This window comes from Triturus cristatus, chromosome 6, assembly GCF_964204655.1.
Source record: "Triturus cristatus chromosome 6, aTriCri1.1, whole genome shotgun sequence".
Taxonomy (NCBI): Eukaryota; Metazoa; Chordata; class Amphibia; order Caudata; family Salamandridae; genus Triturus; species Triturus cristatus.
The window spans coordinates 1,225,993,013-1,226,017,351 of NC_140589.1; the positions used below are offsets into that span (position 1 = coordinate 1,225,993,013).

Consider the following 24,339-nt stretch of genomic DNA (forward strand, 5'->3'; position numbering starts at 1 on the left):
TATATAGACACTCATGTAGCTACTCACCAACCCATGCAGCCACTTATACACAAAGTGAGATACTGATACAGATATTTACATATTTAAACATTACTCACTAAGCAATGTATTCACTAAGATACACTTAATCAGTCAGTTATACAATCAATTTTTCAAAAACAAATCATCCATTTAGACACTTATATACCCATTTATTCTTCCATCGACCTTGAGATATACATATATAAAACATATGTAATTTTCAGAAAAACACACATTCACTGGATGATGTCATCAGTGATGTCATCAGTGATGTCATTTGAGATGTCATCAGTGATGTCATGAGTGATGTCACTGACCATGTCATGAGTGATGTAATATGTGACGTCATCAGCAGTGTATTGTGGGCGCGCGAGTTATAGTTAGCTGAACTAACTATAACGGGGGAATTTCAATGGTTTTGTACGAGTGAAAACTCCAGCTAACTATAACGCCCCCGAAACCTATGTTTTTTTCAGTGAATATATATATATATATATATATATATATATATATATATATATATATATATATAGTTCCCTCACCTCTTATTGTTCAATCACCACCCAAACCTTCTTAGAGCCTCAGTTTGTTGGTCTAAGGAGACATATACTCAGTGCACCAAAGCTCCTCACAAGTATCAGCCATGCCCATATTGCACCTTACATGCACTAATCACTTTGTGCCTTCTCTTTGTAGTGTTGGTAAATTTTGGCTATTTGTTTTCAGATAGAAAATGGCCTCAGTACCTTGTATAATGACAAGTTTGCTTACATTCATTTTCATGCCTGTTTTCATCACAGCAATGTCAGTGAATTTACACACTTTACCTTTCTCATGCTCAATTTCTATTTTTTTTTTATCCAAAGGCCCCTTCCAGTGTGCTTGTTGGCAAATGTTTTGCAACATGCTGTGACGAGTACACAAATGCAAACTTTGCACTGATATATTGCTGTTTTTAGAGATGGAAATCAAATAAACACATTTTACCCTGATAAATAAGAATGGTATTTTATACAGAACAGCAGGACCTCTGACGTCAGCCAGTGACCTGCTCTCTCCTCCACGTAGCTCCGGTCTGCCATGCTGTGCCTCTGCCCAAGCTGGTAGGGGTTCGAGCCTAGGTCTCCCGCACGCATTGTCTGCCTGCTTTGCCTTGGTGTGCTCCGCTTCGTTTTGCCCGCATTGCTGACTTTTGTGCCTGATTGTCTGTTTATTGCTCATTTCTGTCTTGTTGCATCGTTTTCTGTGCCTTTCCCACTGTGTCCCTGTTTATCCTTTTTTGCACCGTCCTGCCCGTTTCCCGCTCCCCCACCCGCCGCTGCTGCCCCCGCGGCCCCTCCTCTCCGTTGTTTTCCCGCTCCCACCGCCCAGCTGCACCTTGCTCCCACCTCCCCTATAAGATGCCGGCTGCTGCGTGGTGAGCGCGAGCGGGACGTCTGACCTAGGCCAGGGACCTGCTCTCTCTTCCACGTAGCTCCGGTCTGCCGTGCTGTGCTTCTGCCCAAGCTGGTAGGAGTTCTAAACTAGGTCTCCCACTCGCATTGTCTGCCTGCTTTGCTTGGTGCGCTCCGCTTCATTTTGCCCACATTGTCGACTTTTGTGCCTGATTGTCTGTTTAGTTCTCAGTTCTGCCTTTCTGCATCGTTTTCTGTGCCTTTCCCACTGTGTCCCTGTTTATTCTTTTTTGCACCGTCCTGCCCGTTTCCTGCTTCCCGCTCCCCCACCCGCTACTGCTGCCCCCACAACACCTCCCCTCCGCCGTTTTCCCGCTCCCACAGCCCAGCTCCACCTCTCTCCCACCTCCTCTATAAGGTGCCGGCCGCAGTGCGGCCGCACCGCTGGCGCGCCGATGACGTGCCTAAGGCAACCCTGTCTGCACCCGTCCGCGACCCGACCGCGACCAGCGCCAGGAACCTCGGTCCTCCCAGGCCTCTCCACTACGACTCAACCACCCTCCACGCACTCAATCCCGGAAGACACGCCGACTGCGCAAGATCCTCACCGAACACCACCCATGGACAGTTCTCTTGCAGACCCTGCCGCAGATCCTTAGCCATCGACAAAGATCCCACTACCACCGAAGGCCCACCTGATGCACGGACCGCCGAAACCCTGACTTGCATCCTCCTCAATGTGTGCTCCCTGCACCGACACGCCATAGAAATCTGGGAACTGATCGACACCCTCTTGCCCAACGTTGCCTTCTTCACGGAAACCTGGACCAACACCACTTCCGGCCCCGAAATGGCCACTGCCATCCCCGACGGCTACAAGATCCAGAGAAAAGACTGCCCGTACCGGCCAGGAGGAGGACTCGCCATCGCACACAAGACCCCCCTCCGACTCTCCTCATCCAGCACAAGTGGCCCCACTCCAACACAGAACACATCCACTTCCAGATCCAGACCAGCCCCAGGACGACGCTATGCAGCACCCTCATCTACAGACCACCAGGACCTCGCACCCGGTCCGCAAGCACCATCGCCAAGCGCGCCGCACCCCACGCCATCACCTCCATGGACTACATTCTTCTCGGGGACCTGAACTTCCACCTCGTCAACTGCAACGACCCTGACTCCACTGCTCTCCTCGACAGCCTCGCCAACCTAGGACTGAAGCAGCTGGTCAACATGCTCACCCACCGAGTAGGCCACACCCTAGACTCCATCTCCGCGGGACAAACAAACATCCGCTTCAGCCACACCACCCAGCCCATCTGGACGGACCACTACTGCGTCCACTTCACCTTCAACACCACCACCGCACCCAAGCCCGCCCCGCGCCCGCCACGACGGAGCTGGAGCAAGGTCACAGAGGAACACCTCAACACCACCCTCCTTCAAAACTCCACCCCCAGCGCCACTACCGACACCAACTCCGCTGCCATGGAATTCCACCGCTGGATCTCCTGCTGCGCCGATAAGCTCGCACCCCTCCACCACCCGCCAAACAGGGAAACAATCTTTACAACATAGTCATTACATCGCACTACCTTTACATCGCAGTCATTACATTGCAACATCCTTTACATCGCATGTAATTACAACGCAGCCATTACATCGCATGTCACTACCACGCATGTCATTACAATGCATGTCACTACAACGCAGGCATTACATTGCAAGTCATTACAATGCATACCATTACAACGCATAGTATCCTTACACTATCCAACACTTACCCTACTGTTGCACTCAACTGGAGTTAGAATAGTAATTTTTACCCCTACACTATCCAACACTTACCCTACAGTTGCACTGACTGGAGTTAGAATAGTAATTTTTACCCCTACACTTTCTAACACTTACCCTACTGTTGCACTCACTGGAGTTTGAATAGTAATTATTACCCCTATACTATCCAACACTTACCTTAAATGCGATGTAATGGTATGCATTGTAATGGTATGCATTATAAAGGTATAATGCGATGTAATGGAACGCATTGTAAAGGTAGTTTCTGAAAATACGATGTGATGGCATGCGATGTAAAAGAATGCGTTGTAAAGGATGTTGCGATGTAAAAACTGCATTGTAAAGGCATGCATTGTAAATGTATGTGTTGTAACGTTATACATTCTGCCAAATAATGCCCTCTGAAGGCCGCCTGGTTCACCACAGAACTTCAAGGAGCCAGACGCTCCTGCAGACGCCTAGAGAAGACCTGGCAAAACCAGAAAACCTCGGAAGCGCGGAACAACCACAGGCACGCCCTGAAGGAATACCACCAGCGCATAAGAGACACCAAACGGAAAAGTCCAGACCTACGCGACCAACTCCAAGGAGCTGTTCAACGTCATACAGCAGTTCGCAAAACCCACCAGCGAAGCCACAGACATCACACCCTCCCAGGAACTCTGCGACAAGCTCAGCTCCTACTTCCATCTGAAGATCAAGGTCCTCTACGACAACTTCAGTGAACCAGCGCCGGTCACCACCCTCTACCCACCACCAGTGTCAAGACGACCATCGCGACCTGGATCCCGCTACCATCGAACTCATCACCATGACCATGAAAAACACCCACTCAGGAGCCCCACCGCACATATTCCACAGGGCCGCCGCCGCCATCGCACCCAAGCTAGGTTGGACCATCAACGCCGCTCTCAGATCCGGCATCTGCCCAGATGACTGGAAACTGGCTGAGGTGAAATCCCTCCTCAAGAATCCAACGGACAACCCAACGGACCTGAAAAACTACCGGCCCATCTCTCTCCTCCCCTTTGCGGCCAAAGTCACAGAGAGACTCGTAAACACCCAGCTGACCACCTTCATCAAAGAGAACTCCATCCTAGACGCCTCCCAGTCTGGATTCCGCAGCAACCACAGCACCGAGACTGCCCTCCCCGCCACCACTGACGACATCCACATACTACTCGGCCAGGGACATACTACGGCCCTCATCCTTCCAGACCTCTCGGCAGCCTTCGACAGCATCTCACATCACACACTCGCAGCTAGACTTCAATATGCAGGGATACAAGGAGCCGCCCTCGACTGGATCCAATCTTTCCACTCCGGCAGAACCCAGAGGGTTCGACTCCCTCCCTTCCTCTCCGAACCCACGGAAATCAACTGCGAAGTACCCCAGGGATCTTCGCTCAGCCCCACGCTCTTCAACATCTACATGGCCCCCCTTGCCGCCATCGTCAGACAGCATGGGCTCAGCATCGTATCCTACGCCGACGACACTCAGCTCATCCTCTCACTCACAAAGAATCTCGATGACACCAGACTCCGCTTCCAGGAAGGAATGCAGAACATGACAGCATGGATGAAAGACAGCTGTTTGAAGCTCAACTCAGAGAAGACCGAGGTCCTCATCCTCGGACCCTGCACCTCCGCCTGGGACAACACCTGGTGGCCCTCTGCCCTCGGGAACCCTCCCACCCCCACAGAGCATGCTCGGAACCTCAGCATCATCCTTGACTCCTCGCTCTCCATGAACCGCCAGGTCAACGCTGTCGCTTCGACTATTTTAACTGCCTTCGCATCCTCCGTATGACCTTCAAATGGATCCCCCCGACTGCCGAAGGACCATCACCCACACACTCATAACCAGCGACCGGACTACGGAAACGCCCTTTACGCCCGAATCAACAGAACTCTTCTACACAAAATCCAAACCATCCAGAACGCCGCAGCCAGACGCGTCCTCGGGACACCGTGTCACAAACACATGACCCAACACCTTCGAGCCCTCCACTGTCTCCCCATCCAGAATAGGGTTACCTTCAAACTCCTCACCCACGCCTACAAATCCCTCAACAACATCGGACCCAAATACCTCAACGAGAGAGTATCCTTCCACATTCCCAAGAGGAACCTCCGCTCTGCCGACCTCGCCCTGGAAGAGGTCCCTCGTATCCGCAGAAACAGAACTGGCGGGACTGCCTTCTCCTACATTGCAGCCAAGACCTGGACCGAGCTCTCCGTGAACATCAGACGCTCCCTGACCCTGCACACGTTCAGGAAGGACCTCAAGACCTGGCTTTTCGACTGATCCTGATCCACAACCCCCCCTCCCCCACCCCCCCCAGCTCCTTGAGACCTTCACGGGTGAGCAGCGCGCTATATAAACCCCCTGATTGATTGCTTGATGTCATCCAAACAGCTGATACAGAAGAAACACTACCCCAGCTGGCACAGCCGGCCTACGCCATTTACAGTTCTCAACCAGTTCTGTTAGTTTAAAAATGTAATTCGGCCTGCTATTATATGGTGGTATTATAGGCCAGTGATCCTTTTTTTCTGAAGAGAAGCATACAAAGTGGGAGTTTAAAACAAAAAATCATATCCATGTTATTGACATACTGGGATTTTTCTCCCAAAGTTTGATGGAAAAAAGATGGCAGCCATAGTACCCTAAAGAGGGTGATGCTTATAAGTAATTATAAAGCACCAGCAACTACACACAAAAAGTGCCCTGGCGCTAAAGAAACAGCAATTTACTGAAATAGCCAAGTTTTCAAAGCCACACAAAACATACTGTGATTGGGCTTAGCCCGTAGGTGTAAGGGAATAGTGTTCCAAAGTCTAGGGGCCAAATAGGAACAAGCATTTCCAATGCAGTAGGTCTCGCATTACTGAAAGTTTGAGGTATTGGCGTTGCATTATTATTTGCAATGTCAATAGGCCAAACTTTCAGTAAAGCGAGACCTATTGCATTGCAAATGCTTGTTTAATATTAATCTTACCTTTGGGTTCCAGGACATTTTTCAGCAGGCCAGTGGCCTGTAGAAAAGGGCCTAAATGTTCCCCCTGAAGATAACAACAACATTGAATTGACGCTGCATTTCTGCTTGAGGGGAGGGGGGAGGGTGTGCAAGCGAGGAGTCAAGAGATGGCCAGAGCTGGCCAACCAAAAGAATCAATTGGTGGGGACCAAGCACTGAAAGGCAGGACAGATACACAATATTAACCAACCAGAGAAAAGTAATTTTAAAAAGCAGCCCAACTAACCAACCAAAAGTGGTGGGCGTATCCAAAGTCCTCGATAGCCTATATACCGAATATAGCATGCCTTGCAGAGCAGCACATGCGCTGCACAGGCTCAACCTAAAAATCCTTGCAGCTGTGCAAGCCCTGTTAACGTGAGGAATGTCAAATAGAAGAGCATCACAGGATCTTCGAGGTCTGTTGGGAGTATCTCTCCTGTGTTTGCTAAAACCTCTGGCCCTTGCTGGTAAAAGCCTCGGTAAGGAAGCCATTTGCCAACAAGTTTCACTCACTTATCTAATGGAACCCCGTGCCAGGCCTGAGTGACCTAGTTATTGTGTGGCACACTGGTCAAAATTCTGACCGCCTAGTTCTGTACACATTGTGTTGCAAATGGGTCAATGTTCTAGCAGAAAAGCCCAAATATAATGTATTGCCGTAGTCCAGGCTGGAAGGAATGGTGGCCTAGACCACAATCATATGAACCTGGGTTGACAACACGGGCAAGTGCTTTATGGAGCATTAGTAGATAGAAAACACAAGACGTAGACACAGCATTGACCTGGTTTTCTAAAGTGAGCTCATTGTCAATAACAAAGCCCAGATGTTTCAATGTATATACTAGTGTTGGATGGGCTTTTTGATGACTGTGGAGCAGACAGCAGTCCTGCTGTTGGAAACACATTGCTTTCCCTCGCCTGTAAATTTGTTGACAGAGCAAAGACATTGGCAAACGGGGCACCCACCAAACCCTGCAACTGTCATCCTCTAAATGAGGCCCTTAGTTAAGAATATAAAGCATTTCAGAGATAGACAAAAGAAGTAATAGAGGCCGGAAGAAATAGTCAAACTTATAATGCCCACTTAATTCAGTTGTGGAAATGACTTCATTTGCACTGTATTCTTCACTGTCTCTGGGTCAGATGACCCAGACCCACTGCCAAGCATCCCCTCGGGAACACATATTGCATAATGTCATATGCAGAAGTTAACCTCGAAAAGAACTAACTAGTAACTGTACTTTTCTTTTTCAGCAGTTGAAGAGCCTGGCTCAGCGAAGATGTTCAGCCCCGTCAATTGTTTTCAGCAAAGCACTGAGCAAGCCCTGGTCATCAGGCAGGTAGGACGTGTTTGGATCTATTTTCCTTTAGAATGGACTACCATTCTTAAATAAATATTATTGACACTGAGAGTGTATGTCAAAAACTGTTGGGAGTAGTATCTATTTTCCAGAGAATTAAGTAAATCTGGTGTAACGCCCAGACTTTAAAAGGCTGACTTTGAAATTAAAATATACCCACACGAATGGTGACTGTGATCACCAAGAGGCAGCCATGCATTCGTTTTTTACCCTGAACCAAAGGTTTGTGCACTAGTAAATGGTTTTGAGAGGGAGTAACTTTTGGGAACTGGAGTCCTTTAAAAACTCAGTTACGGTCACTGTCAACATATACAGATGCTGAGAAAGGAGCCAATGAGAGCAAATGTCAAGATCTTCAGAAACTGTAGCAAACTTTGTATAACTTCTGATGTTCCACATGTTCCCAACCTTCTCAAGGATGGTCCTCGGACATCAGACCGCAGGCTCAAGTGGAGAAAAGGGGTTCCCCCCACGACCAATCCAGACCAAAGACAAAAGTACAACTCCAGTTGGGCTTGCTTGTTTTCTTTCACGAAGAAGAAATTGACTCTGTTCCTTGGATCTTCAACACTCTTTTCCCCAGATAAGTAGATACATAGTAGGCAGGCGTCTTCCAAATACATACTGTCCTTGTTGGTCTATGAGAGGTCAGCTATCATGAGCCTTACATTGGCGTTTTTGAGTCAGAGATTAAAGGGAAGGCGGATGTCAAATATTCTTAAGTTCTTCTCCAGACAGACAAGTATTTCTCCAAGTAGAATGTCTTTCTGATGTCTTCTTAGAAACAACAAGCAATTGTATTTGAGGGTGTACACGGTGTTTTACTGAGGCTCGCCTAGCAGTGTCTGGCATGATTAATTAGGCGAATGAGGTCAGATAACCCACACATTCTCCTCTTTCTTTTCTCAACTGGTTCCCAGCCCTGAAATCCTGTAGAATTTACTGACCTGCAGTAAATTGACTCCCTTGTCCTGCAGCTTTTCATGATGACAGAATGCAGCCCTGTTCACATTTCACTGCCTTATGCCTTCACTAATCAAAGCAGCATGGCCCCTGTCAGTCTGTGATTGCCCTCCTGTTTAATCCTACATGGAGTTGGTCTTTGAAGAGACCCAAACCGCTTCTTCTCTGGCAGGAGGGAGCTGGAGCTCAGGAAGGCTTTTGTTACAGGTAATCTGGGAAATTGTTCAGAAGGATGGACTCAACAAGTCAGCATGGATTTTAGAATTTGGTAAGAGTTGGGTCTAAAGAGAGTTTTTAAGACAAAGGGCCTGTTTTACAGTTTGGCAGACAGGGTACTCTGCCACAAAGGTGCAGAGTACCCTGTCAACCAAACTGGCGTCCGTCCACTCTATTTTGAGTTTGGCAGACTATCATGTTTTTGTCATTGGTGCCCCCACTGGCTTCAACAATGGGAACCCCGCAACAACGAAGTTGGGACATCGGTGTAGGTTAATCTGACCATCTGCCCTGTTTAGAGCAGATGGTCTCATGTTCTTTTTATTCAGTTCGGAACTGCTATTGAAACTCTGGTGGTGTCTTAAATTGAAAAAAATATAAAAGGACTCCCCACACCCGCTAGGGTGTCTGGGTCATTATTATTTTGTGTTTGAAAAACAAACTCATGCTTTGGAAGCTGGTTTTGGAAAAACAAAAAAGTTTGCTGAGTGGCCATCTAATATGTGACAGCTGCGCTGCAAACTTTCAGTTCTTTCAGAGGAGCACGCATGGAGATCTGTGGAGGGCTGGCAGATATCTCAAAATATGGTAGGTCATAGTCCAGCCAGAGTGGCGGAGGTAATGACTTCTACTACCCTGACAGACTATGGGCCACCTCCACTCCACTCCAAAATAATCTTCCCCACTCAAATCCAAAACAATCTGCCTAACTTCAATTCAAAAAAATGTGCCCCAATCAATTAAGCCCCACTCCAATTCAAAACAACCTGCCCCACTCCAATCCAAAACAAACTGCTGCACTCCAATCCAAAACAATATGCCCCAGTCCAATCCAAAACAATCTCCAAGCTGCCCCCCTCCAATCCAAAACAATCCGCTCCACTCCAATCCACTTTACCTCAATCCAATCCACCACACTCCAATCCAATCCACCCCACCCAACTCCAATCCACCGCAATCCAGCCAAATCCAATCTACCCAACTCCAATTCACCCCAGCCCACCCCACTTGAATCTACCCCACTCCAATTCACCCTAGCACACCACACTTCAATCCACCCCACCCCAATCCAATCCACCCCACCCCAGCCAGTTCACCCCAATCTACTTCAATCCAATCCACCTCTCTCCAGTCCAGCCCACCCCACTGCAATCCAATCCAATCCACTCTACCCCACCCCACACCAATCCAGTTCGCCCCACTCCAATTCACAATACTCAATTCCATCCCGCAGAAATCCACCCCACTCCATTCCACCTTACTCCATTCCACCCCATCCTACTCCACCCCACCCGACCTCACTCCAATCTGATTCACCTCACCTCACTCCAATCCACCCCACTCCAGTCCACCCCACCCCAATCCAATCAACCCCATTTCAATCCAACCCACTCCAGTCTAATCCACCCTATCCAGTCCACCCCACCCCACTAAAGTCCAATCCATCCACTCTACTCCAACCCCACACACTCTATCCCAATGCAATCCACCCAACCACAATTCAGTCCACCCGACTCAATCCAATCCAATCCATCTAGCCCACTCCACTCCAAACCACCCCCTCTAGTCCAGTCCAATCCACACCCTCTACCCGACTCCAAACCACGCTACTCGAATCAAGTCCACCCCAGTCCAATCTTCCCCACCCCAAACCAATCTAATCCTCGCAATTTCAATCCACCCCAATCCCCATCACCCCATTTCAATCCACCCCACTCCAATCCACCCCATCCAGCCCGCCCTTCCAATCTAACGTACTCCGCTCAATCCAACCCACTCTTCCCCAATCCAATCAATCCCAATCTACTCCCATCCAATCCACCCCACTACCTTAATCCACTTCAACCCATTCAACCCTATTCCACCCCACCCCACTCCTCTCCACTTCTATGACAACGCACTCTATGACACTGCAGCTCTACGACTCTCTCTTATACTATTATACATTATACAATATTCTACACTTATACTAATATACTCCCCGACTCCACTCTAGGACACTCTGCTCCAACAAATCCAGTCTACGACACTGTACTTCCTCCACTCCACTCTAGGACACTCCACACCACTACCTTTTAGCTATGCTGAACAGCAACCACACAGTACAACGTGGCAAAAACACATTACTAAAGCCAATAGCTCTTGTATAGGTGAGACCTATTGGTTTTGCCAATGCTTGTTATTGTTCTAAATGTATGTGAGAATTCACCCCCACCCCCTCGAATAATCCAATTTTTGTTTTGGAGGCAATTCACAATGGTATGTAAGAGTATATAAGAGCCTACTACAGGAGTACTGCTTTACACACTCCAGAATGGCTGCGTAAACAGGCCCCTTCGAATCTGCAGCAGCACTGTGTCCCCCTACCAGAGCCAGCGCTCACCACGTTTGCCTGCATTCATATTAAAGAGCCCAGAGTGAAAAATCTGTAGCTGTGAAACACGCCTACCAAAGTCTGTGTTTAGTGATTTTTGCCTCCCCCCACCCCCTCCAAAGCGGAACGGAAACTAAACGAGCTGTACATTTATGCAGATTAGTTTAGTCCTCACATCTCTGGGGGCTTCTGGCTGGCGCTGTGGTCAGCCTGCCAGTGTAGAGAGGCGTGCAGTGGTAACTAGTAGGAGGGCCCTTAACAATAACAGAGCTAGAGTGGGCGGAGTGGAAAAGGTTTGGAAAGAGCACGAGCCTGTGTGTGCGCGCGCCTGTGAGGTGGAGAGAGCGCTAATAATGGGAAACGTGAGAGGTAAACGAAGGGGTCACTGCTCACTGGAAGCACAAAACTGTTTATGTTCCAGGAAAATGGTTCTAATGACTTAACACATCCTTCAGCTATCGTCCTTAAGAGCCTATTTACGAAATGTTTTTGAAAAAAAAGTCTGAAATCTCATTCCCTAGGTTTGCTAATACATTTGAAGTTGATCATCAACTTTTATAAGTTCCCAATGAGTATCGCTGGAATTCAGGACAAGCATATATTTCCTTTACACACCCGCCTGACATTAGAATGGCAGAAATATGAATGTGTACAGTTACCTTTTTACCCACTGGTGTCGAAAACCTCTTCCCCATTCCTCTTAGTGAAATATTGAGAGGATTTGCAACTTGTATGTATGTAACTCTAACCACAAGTATCTGTAGTAGACATATGTACTTACTACCATTCTTTTTGAGTTTAGAGTTGATCTGTTTCGTATCTTGTATGTAATTCATGTACTCTGAAGTCCTTAAATAATGTAACTGATTCTATTGTAAAGCGATCTTACACCTTCAGGTAAAGTTTACGCTATATAAAAATGCATAAATAAATAAATAAAACTGGGAGTGTTTTCCTCCTAGTCCAACTCTGAAAAAGCAATTATTCCTACATTTTCTAGAATAACTTTTAGTATTTCAAGTGTGTTAATGGCTATACAAAAGTTTGCAGACGCCCACAATCTGAAATTTGTCGACTAACTACATTGTACAGTTTCGAAACCGCCTACAAGAAACACCACTCATTACATCTCCCTGCATACAGGTTTGAAAAGGCCAGGCTAAAAGAAAAATCTGTAGCTGGAAACAAAAATACGCCCACAAAAGTCTCTGCTTAGTGATTTCTTTCTCTTCTGCCACCTCCAAAGGGTTAACGGTAACTGAATGAACTGTACATTTATGCACAGCGGATTAGTCACAGACATCTGGGGGCTTTTCTGTTGGCAGCTTCCTGTGTAGAGAGACGTATACACTGGTGAGTGGTAGGAGGGTTACTGTACATTAGGCCTGCTGTAGGCAGAGAGCACCTTTGGTGTCAGACTTTGAAAATGTCAAAAGAGAGAGAGAGATGGAAAGGGAGAGGGAGGGAGAGAAAGAGAGAGAGCGAGAGAGAGAGAATGTGTGTGTGTTTACACGCTGTGTTTATGTCTCTGTGTGCTAATATGTGTCAGGGGGGTGTGTGAGCTTGTAAAATATTAAAACGTGGAAATACAAAAAGGAATCAGAACTTAATGGCAGCAAAGAAGTGTTGGGTATCCACAGCAGTTGTAAATTTCCAGGAGTACTCCTCCCTGTCTTTTTTAGACAGGTTGGTGCATTGCTCACATACGGCCAAATATACAAAGGCCTTTTGCATTTCTTAATGGACCATATCGCAATATCGGCCCGCTAAGAATCCAGCCCTCCAAAGTACCCTGCATCAGGCGTTAGACTAACGCATTTCAGTGTGTTGGTCCGCATCACCGTGCTGAAATGGAAAGTCAAATATAATAGCACCTCCTCAGCTATCAGGCATCATATAGTGAAAGTAAAACGAGTGGCAGTGCATCATGCGCGCTGCTCCCAACAGGCTTGGCGCTCCCGGCTGGCTCAGAATCCAGCAGTTCTAAGCCTTTACAATGTAACAGAGTTCATGAGACACCGTGGCATTTAGTAGGCGGAACCGGAAAATCTGCTGCAGCCCGCGGCAGCACAAGCGCGCGGCTGCAGTTCATGATTAAGGTTTTGGCAGTTTGGCAATAATTTCACGGCAGCGCTGCTTTCACCGCGTTGTTGTGCTGTGGATGTTTAGTGTAATTTAATTAGTCAATCCAGCGACGGGACCCGTAACCCGACCGCACCGGCGGATGAGATAAATATGGACTACGATGGCGCTGGAGTGGTTCCACAGCCCAAGGCACACTTAGTCAGAGTTCCTGTGCACCTGCTGAGCCTCATGATACCCAGGCTGGCGTTTGCCGCATGGGTCGTGGCAGCCATGAGGTAGGCCTTACAAATTGTCGCTCGCCTCCTCACAAAGTAAACAAGTGCCTTTGAGGTATCTCTCTCTGCTTAATTAGCTCGATAGCGCTAGCGCCTGTGTTACCTCCAAGGGACAAGTGTATTTATGATACCTTAAGTGCCCTCCACCATTTAGGAAATGCAAAATTGCATTTTCGTACATCTGGCTCCAAGCGGATAATCCACTTGCCTAAAGTTTGAGAAATTCCGGCAGAAACTCCTTTCCCCACTCATCCATGAAAGTTAGAGGTGTTTTCGTTGCATTTCCACTCCTTTACTCCAACCTTTTTCAGAGTATATTTGCAAGTGCTTTCAGACAGTGATTGGCAATGCAGAATGTGCTTGGATGCCCAAAACCTCAGAGTTTGTGTGTCACTTGTATAGCCGGCTCCACTGACACTTTCCTTTTCCAGCCTGTTACCCCAAGCTCACAAAAATAGATCTTTTTTTTTTTTCACTCATTCACCAATATCATCTTTAGGATGAAACAGTTTTCATACATTGATGAATTACTTAGCATCATTTACATGTACGATTATACATTCTTAGGAGCAACTTCTCCTTTGATGTCTCCGCCTCCTACAGTGCTCCTGTGGCCATCCACCTGAACAACAGTTCTACGAAAGTTGTGATCTATAGCTCTACCTGGAGAATCAATTCCATAAGCATCCCTGCTAGGCCTTACTCTTATATATCCCAACAGTCAATGGGTTAACAAAACACCCCCACCCTCCTTCCCCCCTCTAACTCACAAAAATAGATAATTTAAAATGGATTTAATATTACTATAGTTCAACTTTATCTTATTCTCTGAATCAGAAAATAAAGGTTTTGTACATCTAATTCAAATGCACATGTACAAAAACAATTGAGAATCGTGCCCCTGTGCTTAATTTGGATATTTATAATAATATGTTTGATAATTCTACAATGTGTTACATCTAGCAATCTTTCCACAGTAGCCACTGATATAGGGACATTAGAATAACCAGAAACAGTACTGACTATTATCCTCCGCTCTGCACGTGCAGCGGCATCTGCTACTTCTGATGGGGCCACGTAGAAGGGTTCGTGCAACCTTGTGATGCAAGACTTCATTAACTGTGATTGATTAGTATTTGTTATGTTACGTAATACAATTTTCCGCAAATGATCATTAAATATGTGGCTAATATTATACAAATAAGTTTACAAAATAAAACAGTGAATAAAAAGTACTTGTGAGAAATATATAGATGTTTTTTGTTACTATAATTTTTGGCTCCATGTGTATGTTTTGAATAACGCAATATTACAGGAGGTATACAGATGTAAAGATATAGGGGTTTGGTGGTTTTTGTTCTTTGGGGCCACAGTGCAACACTAGACTTAATTCACTCTCGTGGGCTATTTCTAATTTCCCTCCACGTGGTCAGAGTCCAGGGTACACATATCAAATCCTATTAGTGTGTCTCAACACGTTCTACCGAGTGGTGAGCGAAATTTGTTTTTGGGCAAGTACTCAAAATTTCTGAAGAATTATGTAAAACTATACGTAATTACACAACATGCAAAACCAGGGTTGGGTGCTGTATTCCAGCTTAAAATGCGCCCTTGCGTTCACATTTCACGCAAAACAAATAGTGCAAAAATAGCAAAGCACTGTGAACAACCTCTGTTTTTCGGGTACTTCCCATGCATTAGCTGTGTTTACCACAAACGGCGCATTTGTAGTACATTTTTACAGTGAACGGCACACAATTACTTGAGGTGGCGTGAATTCTGGAGTTTACCATGACAAGAGTAACACAAAATTTCCAAAATTACGGTAATTACACTGTTCTAACGCACATTACGCCCGGGCCTAATTTTACCCCCCATTCACCCCATCACAAGGCTCCCAAGTGTGTGCAGTCATCTGCCAGACAAAGCACTGATATGAAATTATTTTGCAATATGAATACAACAAACTGACAACTCATCCTGTATTGTAATATTTATATAGAGCTTATTACCTCTTGTGGGGCGCTGAAGCAATTGCTCGAAGATTGTTGTCCTTGTTTTGATCCTATGTGGGAAGCGTTTTCATGTCCTGCAGCACCCCAAAGTCTGAGTTCTTTGTAGCACCCCTGAGCTGCTTCTATGGGATTGTGCCAGTTTGAGACGCACTGGCTTAGAGATAATCGCAGAGGACTCCAGCATTGAGGTGCAGCGGGTCCCTGGATCTGAGGTCCCGCTGGTCTCAATACTCTGGTTTGCTGTGTTCTAAGGTGACGTGGTGTCTATGGTGTTTAGGTGCCGCAGATCCTGATGATTTATATGGCAGGGTCTTAGGTTCTGGAGTTCTGTGGTGCTCCCAGGAAGCTAGACTTAGAAGTACACAGGTTCATGGATTGCCTGGTCCTCGACCTCCCATTTGGGCTCCACTTGTCTTGTTACTTACTTTGCAAAACAAAGGGGGCAGGGGTTGATATCCTACTTGAATTAATATAGAGAGGATGTACCAATGTCTCCTCTTCTATTATCTCCCATGGGCATTGAAGGAAGTGACCCGATTAGGGCCACCAGGGTCACTCACGACCCCCTCTCAGCCTTCCATACAAATGAAGAGTCGGTCAGACAGTAGAGAATACAAACCAAGCTTCATCGAGAGTGACTGGTGGTGGGACTGATGTGACCTGGACGCCTGGGTCACTGATTACTCCCAGCTCACCTGCCAAAGAAAGACTAAACTATTATCAAAGTAATCAAAAAGACCTGCATTACCTCTCTGAGATACCAAAGTAGAAATTGGGTGGCACGTGGACAGACCACTCAGGTAATGGACTTCAAGTGAGAAGTTCCCAACTATACTCTGAGAAATAGCTTTACTGCATGATGCTTCACCCTGTCAGCTTTGGTGTCTGAGGTTTCAGGCTATGAGTCTGTGAATCCTGAGCATCAACTCTGCTGTTTAAAAGCAAAGATCTGTGCCCCAGAAAATGGGATAGGAAATGGTCCAATTGGAATGTGTATCGTGGGGATATCTGTGTGTCCCCAATGCTGGAATTAGAAATGCGCAAAAATTCAGACTGTGACGGGGTTGATTAATGTATATCTGACGAGGTTTCATATAAGAAATGGGATGATGTGAGTAACTTGGAAATCTATTGTTTAATACTGTATGTATATTTGCCATTGAAATCAATAAAAAGAAATGTAAAAAAAAAAAGCAAAGGTCTGAAAGTTCGGTTTAACTTTATGGCCGAGTGCTGAGCATCACAGGAGAGACTAACGTATTTCAGCAATGGTTCCTAAATTACTGCACTGAAATGATTTGTTCGCACTTACAGCCCCTCAGTATTACTTGAGGCTTTCTCAGTCCTTCTGTGTGATTCTCAGTGTGATCTACCAGACTGTTGCTGATACCTGGTCCTTAAAAATGTGAGGCTGCCATTGATATGCTGGCACTTTGTCATGACACATTTGGTGGGGACTGGGGATTGGACACGGGTCAGCACCATCGCTTTATTGCTGGCTCAAGAAGTCATCAACTTTTCAGATTCCTTTGGCCCTGGTGCAGATGAGGGGCCTGTGCGCTGCCTCCTGACTGGCTGTTGCAATCCTAGGATCCTTTTTGGACTGCAGCTTCTAGCCCTCAGAAAGTCTCACACGAGGAAGAATTGTCACAACCACTCAATATGTGTCCTAGATTGTAATTATAGGTGGAGCAACACTTAACTGCATTAAAGGGAACTCAGTAGAGTTGTGTGTATGTTGCACAGCCTACGCTCCCATATTTGAAGCTGCTCTCGTGTGTGATAATGAAGAAACTGGAGTCCCTGTGAAATAAAATAGTCACTTAGGAGCACACAACAATTAGGTCAGGCAGGGAATCAGGATTGATCCCTGGTTTTCGGGTTTCATATTGGCCAATTCAACCACTAAAGGGTTATCTTTTTCTCTCTCCTGTTTTATATCAAAGGTTAATGTTTGTCTTCAATTCTTGTCTCATGAGGTTACAACATGGATGGCAGGCAGAAGCCACATTATAGCTTGATTTGTTTTGGGGTTGCGGGTCCTGTAGGACCTTGAGCTGAGCTACAGCAAAGCATCTGGCTCGAGCTTGGCTCAAGCCTTCAGTGGCTTGCCCACCTCCAGGCATGAGTAAGTTTAATTACTGTAGGTTTCTGTAAGTCAGGGGATGCCACACTACTCACTAACTCTCAGTGTGCCCAGCAAAGTCCTTTAAACTCAGAGTCTTAATATGAACATGACTAATTGGAAACTTTTGGCAGGAGAGTGGTGGTGCGGGTTTTGTTTTTTTGATAATTATTTTTATTTTAAGGATGTGTTTTGATCAGATTTAGACATTCTGGTTTTAAAATATGTGTTTATGTGTATAGATTCTGAAAAGACGGGAGCATACAATACTACTGTCTTGATAAAGAAGGTGTAACGTGAATTGTTTTTAAGCATTATAATATACTGCAATTTATTCATTGTGATTTTTGGATATATATGCTTTTAATTGTGCAGTTTTTGAAAAGAAACGGTGTTAATAAATTACAATTATCATTTCATCAACTGCAAGTTTTTATGCCAATACATTGTAACCACGAGGTTCAGAGGTGACTTAGATGACTGGGTTTTGAATGTATGTGATTTGGATTGTGGAGATGAGTTAAGGTGTGGATATAAAACAATCCCAGAGGACGTCATTGTGAAACTATATGAAATCGAGGGCAAGCATCGAAGGTGGAGGCTGGGGGAACGTTGAATGCAACTCCTTGCAAATAGCTCGCTGCTGGTAAAAAAGCAATGTGTCCATCGGACCAGAGGAATCTGGAAGAGCGTAGAACGTAGCACCGGGATAAAGATCCGCCAATGTCTTCAGCCCCAAGTGGTAGGCCAGTTTAGACATGCCGGTTGGCTGGAGAGGAAGGAAAGCGGGATGGCGTATAATCGGCATGGCGTTAGCCGATAACATCTGAGCATTGGAGAGGCGGCGCAATCCGGACCAGGCCCAGCGCAAAGTCTCGACCGTGTTTACCACAGCACGCGGGCAACTCGCTGGGGCGAACAGAGCGGTGGTCAATGGCCAGGGAGTTGCAATGTCGGCCTCAACCGCCACATGTGGCTGATAAGGAGAGGGGTGAATCCAGAAGTGTAAAAAACTAGCCCGGGCACTTAAGGCGTAAAGCTTAAAATTAGGAGCACCCATGCCGCCTACCGCCATGGGGAGGGTGAGAATATCATATGCAATCCTGGACTGTTTGCCAGCCCAGACAAGAGAGATGATCAAGGAATGAAGTTTGCGAAAGAAATGGGCAATGAGAAGAATGGGGATATTTAAATGAAGATAGAGGAATTTCGGGAGGACCACCATCTTGGCAATGGCTATGCGGCCAGCAAGGGATAATGGAAGTCAGTTACAATGGGGTATTTTAGACTCAAGCCAGTCCACCGCACGCCCAAAGTTGGCCCTCCAGAGGTCATCCAAGTCCCTGCTCAGCCAAATGCCCAAATATCGGGTGGGGCCTGAGGCCCAAACAAAGGGAAAATCTGGAGTAAAGGGTTTGGTGGCGTCAGTTAGAGGGAACAAATCCGATTTGCTCCAGTTCACCTGTATGCCGGACAGTCCGCCAAATCATATTATCTCTCACACTAGTGGGCTGAGGTTGTCTTGGGGATGGCGGACATACAATGTGATGTCGTCGGCATACAGGGAGACCAGGAGGGAGCGGGCCGAAAACCTATGCCCTTCTGAGTATGGTGTTGCCGGAGTCTGGCCGCAAGCTTAGGGCTCTATATATAAATTAAATAGAAAGGGTGATAGAGGACAGCCTTGCCTAGTGCCCCTAAATATCTTAAATAGTTCTGTCAGATTACCACTCACAAGTATTTTAGCTGATGGGTTCTGATATATTAACTGAATGGCCTTACAGAAATTGTCGCCCAGATTGTATCTCTTCAAGATAGTCACTAAGTATGACCAGTTTACTCTGTTGAAGGCCGTGGCAGCATCCAAGGTCACTACTGCCAGAGGGATGGAAAAGGTTGAGGCTAGATCAATCATACCTATCAGGCTATATGTAATTCATGAAGATATCTACCCTTATGAAACCCTTCTAATCACTATGTATCATCCTCCCTATGACTTTACTTACTCTCCACTAAGATCTTTGCAAAGATTTTGTAATCTGCATTAAGCAGAGAAATCGGCCTATACAACTCACACTGAGCTAGATTTTTCCCTGGTTTTAATATCAGTGTGATTGTTGCAGCGCCTCAGGATTTGGGCGTGTGTAGGCTTCACCCAAAATAACATTAAGCATCAATGTCATGAAAGGAATGAGACTCTCTTCCAAGATTCTATATATCTCTATAGGTAATCCGTCTGGGTCAGTAGCCTTCCCACTTTTACTTGTCTTCATGACTCTCCTGACCTCGTCCTGAGTAATGTCTTGGTTCAGAAGGTGTTACCCGTCTTAGTCTTAGGGTTTAATTATATTTGACTCCAACCAATAGTTAACCTCGTCCTCTGACACTACCCACTCTTCCGTATAGAGGTTCCAAAAATACTCATTAAAGGCTGCCTCTATTTCAGACTCATTTGTTAATTCAGTCCCTTTTTGTGTGCCCTTTATTTCCTTTATCAAATTCCAATTCTTTTCCGTTTTCACCTTCCAAGGTAGTACCTTTCCAGCGCCTTCCTCATACTCGAAATGAGACAACTTACTAGCTTCCAAGCGCTTGTTAATCTGGGTCTGTAAAATAGTTTCTAGTTGTTCTTTCAGTGATAATAGCTTTTTTCCCTTCCAGGTGCCTGCTCCCCTCCTCCTTGCCCCTCTTTGGCCCAGACTCTAATGCCTTCATTTCTGTCTCTAACTGACTGACCTGGGCTCTATAACTCCTATTCTTAAAGCATACAATACTTGTGAGTTTGCCCCTTATATAGCCTTTAAGTGTATCCCAGAAGATTTGAAAGGAAGAGGAACCTACAAGACTCTGAGAACAATGACAGTAAGGGAACACAATGTGCGCAATTAACACATACAGTACCACCCAATTGAAAAATGTTAGATGCTCAACTTCCTGTGGTTCACTGTCATCAAAACCACAATCAATAAAAGAGTACAGTTAGGAAGGAAGATCAAAAAATAGAGTCCATGAAATCTTTCCTTCAGGTTTCAGTAACCTTTTATTTTTTTCTTATTTCAAATTTGCTGATTCTTCAACGAGTTGCTTCAATCGACAATACAAAATCGATTTGTAGATCACAGTTGCATTTTCTATAGATCAACAGCCTTTCTGCCTGCGCGTTTCGTCCTTCCCTTAGGACTTCATCAGGGCTTGTATTTTAGAGAGAAAAATTCTCTTCTTTTTCTAAACATCGAATACTTTGTGTCATAAATTTGCGGCGCGTAACCAGATATCTTGAATTCCATCAATTCTTATTTCTCATAATTTCTTCAATACTCCTCTTTTCACTATGTTCAAAAGATAATCACTTGAAAATAATCAATTATTATTTTTCTGAAATCTTCAGTCCTCCTCCTTTCACTAAGTTCAAAATCTTTCACTCTATCAATCTTATTTCACAGCGATCCTCTCTCCTGCCGCGGGCCCGATAAATCCCAAGCAGAAGTGGAACCTATGTTATGCTTGCAAGAACTCGTCTACCTCGTTTCTCAAGTGATTCATTGCATCCGTTTCAGAGAGTATGGTACGATCTAATGTCCGTTTCTTTCCAGTGGGCCTACTTTTTAGATCCATACTTAATGTAACAGCAGAGTGATCTGAAAGATGGGCAGTAAAGTAGGTAATATCCCGAATGCAAACCCTCAAGCTTAGACTAACCAAAAAGTAATTGATTCTAGATCTATGTCCATACTTTTTATTGTGAAAGGAGGAACCGTGCAGACCGCCTGATCTTTCTCTCCATATATCGCAGAGTGTGGTTTGCTTCATCATTTCCGTAAATATGTGCGTGATTTAGGGGTGGCTACTGCTCTACTATTTTTAGATTTGTCTAATTTTAAATCGATTATTACATTAAAATCCCCTGCCATAATTATTGGATCTGGAAAGTCTAACATATTAGAGAAGACTGCTAAACGGCTCCATACAATCAACATTTGGGCCATAGCATCCTACTAAAGTTATTAGTTCACCCTGTATTTTTGTTTTTGCAATGATCCACCTGCCGCTCTTATCCACTGCTGTATCTAAAATAAGAGCCTTCAACTGTTTCTTAATTAATATTGCAACTCCTCTTATATTTGCGCTCTGCTATGTATAAACTGCTTTTTGAACCCATGGTTGTCTATTGAAACTCTCCATATTCTCACTCTTTACCAGGTGTGTTCCTGGTAATATTATTGGTGAACATCCATTTGTACGCGGTCATTACACTGCGTACCATTACTACGCAAGCGTTACAACGCATGCGCTGTAATGACGCATAGCCATTTCTACGCGTTATTACAATGCATGCGTTGTAATGCGAACCACATTGTTGTGAGGAAACTGAGGCGTTTCCTCACAACGACGTGCAACGATCACCGCCCTTCTGACGATGCAGGAAGGAGAACAGAGGACACGAGGAGAGAGCGGTAAGAGGGTCTGCTTTTAAGGGTTTAGGGTAGGGGAAGGGTCGTGCAGGGGGTAGTCTTTTAGGATTAAGGGTAGTGTTGTGTTTGAGGAGTAGTGTTTTGTGGTTTAGGGTAGTGTTGTGTTAGTGTAGTATAGGGTAGTGTTTTAGGGTTTAGGGTAGTGTCAGGGGGTCGTGCAGAGGAGTGTTTGGGTGTAAGGACAGGACTGGGGGTTGGGGGAGGGTTGTGCAGGGGGTAGTGTTTTAGGTTTTAGGGTAGTGTTGTGGTGTTGTGTAGTGTACGGAAGTGGTTTAGGGTTTAGGGTAGTGTTGGGGGTCGTGAAGTGTAGTGTTTGGGAGTAGGGACAGGACTAGGGTTAGTGGTAGTTTAGGGTAGTGTAGTGGTGTTTGAGTAGTGTAGGGTAGTGTAGTGTTTGGGTGTTTGGGTAGTATTTTAGAGTTTGTTATGTGTAGGGTAGTGTGTTTGTATTTAGTATTTAGTGTGGTGTTGGGGTAAATGTCTGTTTTTATTACTAGACAAGTTTTTAGTTCGCATACATTAACGTGAACTAAAAACTTGCGTAGTAACGGTTATTGCTAAGTAATAACCGAGTAGTAATGGCATACGAAGTAATGGCATGTGAAGTAACGTGTCATATTCAATATTATTATCTGCGCTGGGGAATCCCTTAGATATTGCAAGATCTTTTCCCTTCTCGCCTTCACACTCAGACCATTAACATTCCACGTTAACAACTGGATAGCCATCTTCCTTTTCCTATCACTAACCTTATTAAATGGAACATTTCATCCTTTACCTTTATGGGCTGCCCTTTTAAGGAGTATGAGGCTATTTATTTTTATTTTTCTCCCCTATGTTCCCCACCAAGTGCACCGACCTCCTTGCCCTCAACCCCCTCTCCCCTCCCTGGAGAACCCATCTCCTCTTTCCTCTGGACTTGATGTTAGTCCCTTTCTAGTACGTCTCGAGGCATCTGCCACCCTCTTACTAACGCACAATTTGGCGAAACAAATACCACCCGACTTATAACTCATTGTCTCCCCCCCCCCCCCCGCAAAACTCTCATACCACTGTTTTTCTTTCCTCTTTTTTTATTTTGTATCCAATTATACGAGTGGGCTACTACCCCCCTTTGTTTCAAAGTCTCCAATAGGCCATCCGCCTCCTGCATACTCCTAAGGTTAGACAGACTTGTATATTGTTTAATGGCGCAGTGCCACAACAGTACAGACAAAGTGATATTAGGTTAGTGAGCTTACATTTCAGACATTTTGCAGCCGTTTAAAGGAATTATGATATATCTAGAGATTCACATTGCCCAAAAGGATGTAATGTGAGATATTTAGCTGCTTACATACACTTCATGGCTTGGTTTACCAGCGTTGAAATTAATTTGTCACTGGAGGTGTCACACATTTGGCAATGGAAGGTCACTCTAAGCCTTGGAAATGACAAACATAAGAAATCTGAAAACTTGACAGCTGTAACAGTCCGCTTCTACTCTGTGAATTGCTACTTTCCGCATATTTTTACAGGTAGGGACTATTTTCCCCTATTATCACATAACGTTGCACCCATGTAGCAGAGAGGGCCTGTCTCCGTTCACTAGAGGGCACAATGCCTCCTTTACGCACTGGCAATTCAGAAATTGATTTACACATTTCTGTGGTGATGCGGCTTGGACGTCAATTCATCAAAATGCCACGGGTAGCAGAAGTGACATCACACACCCTCTGACCTTCACTTTCACTCACACACACGTTTGCACATAAACACAGGTTCACACTCTCACTCTTGTAAACACACTGTCACCCACAAGCATGCGCACAGCTCGCATATAAAATCATTTTTTACTCATTACAGCTACCAGAGAAGGTCATATTCCAGCCAATTGTACTCTATTTTTATCATACTAATAGTGAAAAATGTAATATGATTCACTATTAGTGTAATTAAAAAAAATGACAGATAAAAAAACGTCCATAAGGACAAGCTGACTGTGTTCCTGGCACTCATTTTGCCACCTCTGAGGCCAGGGGACGCAAAAGCAATGACAGTGGTCGCAAGGGGCATGCCAGGGGTCACAGCTGCTACCCCTGGCGACCCCTTAAGGAGTTCCATGAGAAGCAGTAGACTCCAAAACAGCCGTGTGCGGGTGATGAGCTGGCCTCTTCTCGTTGCCCCCGCGTGGCACTGCGCGCGCCAAGTACTGGTGCAAAGGAAAGCTTGAGAA

At 45.5% G+C, this 24,339-nt stretch overlaps 1 protein-coding gene across 2 annotated transcripts in view; it reads left to right on the forward strand.

The window, feature by feature from the left end:
• TAGAP (T cell activation RhoGTPase activating protein) overlaps nt 1-24,339 on the forward strand; it is a 389,656-nt gene that overhangs the window by 188,486 nt on the left and 176,831 nt on the right. The window contains exon 2 of one of the 2 annotated variants that reach the window (XM_085612145.1): nt 7,496-7,578. In XM_085612145.1, the coding sequence (XP_085468271.1) occupies nt 7,496-7,578 (83 nt within the window). Of the gene's footprint in view, nt 1-7,492; nt 7,579-24,339 lie in introns of both variants that reach the window. The other variant, XM_085612144.1, reaches the window with a different exon arrangement.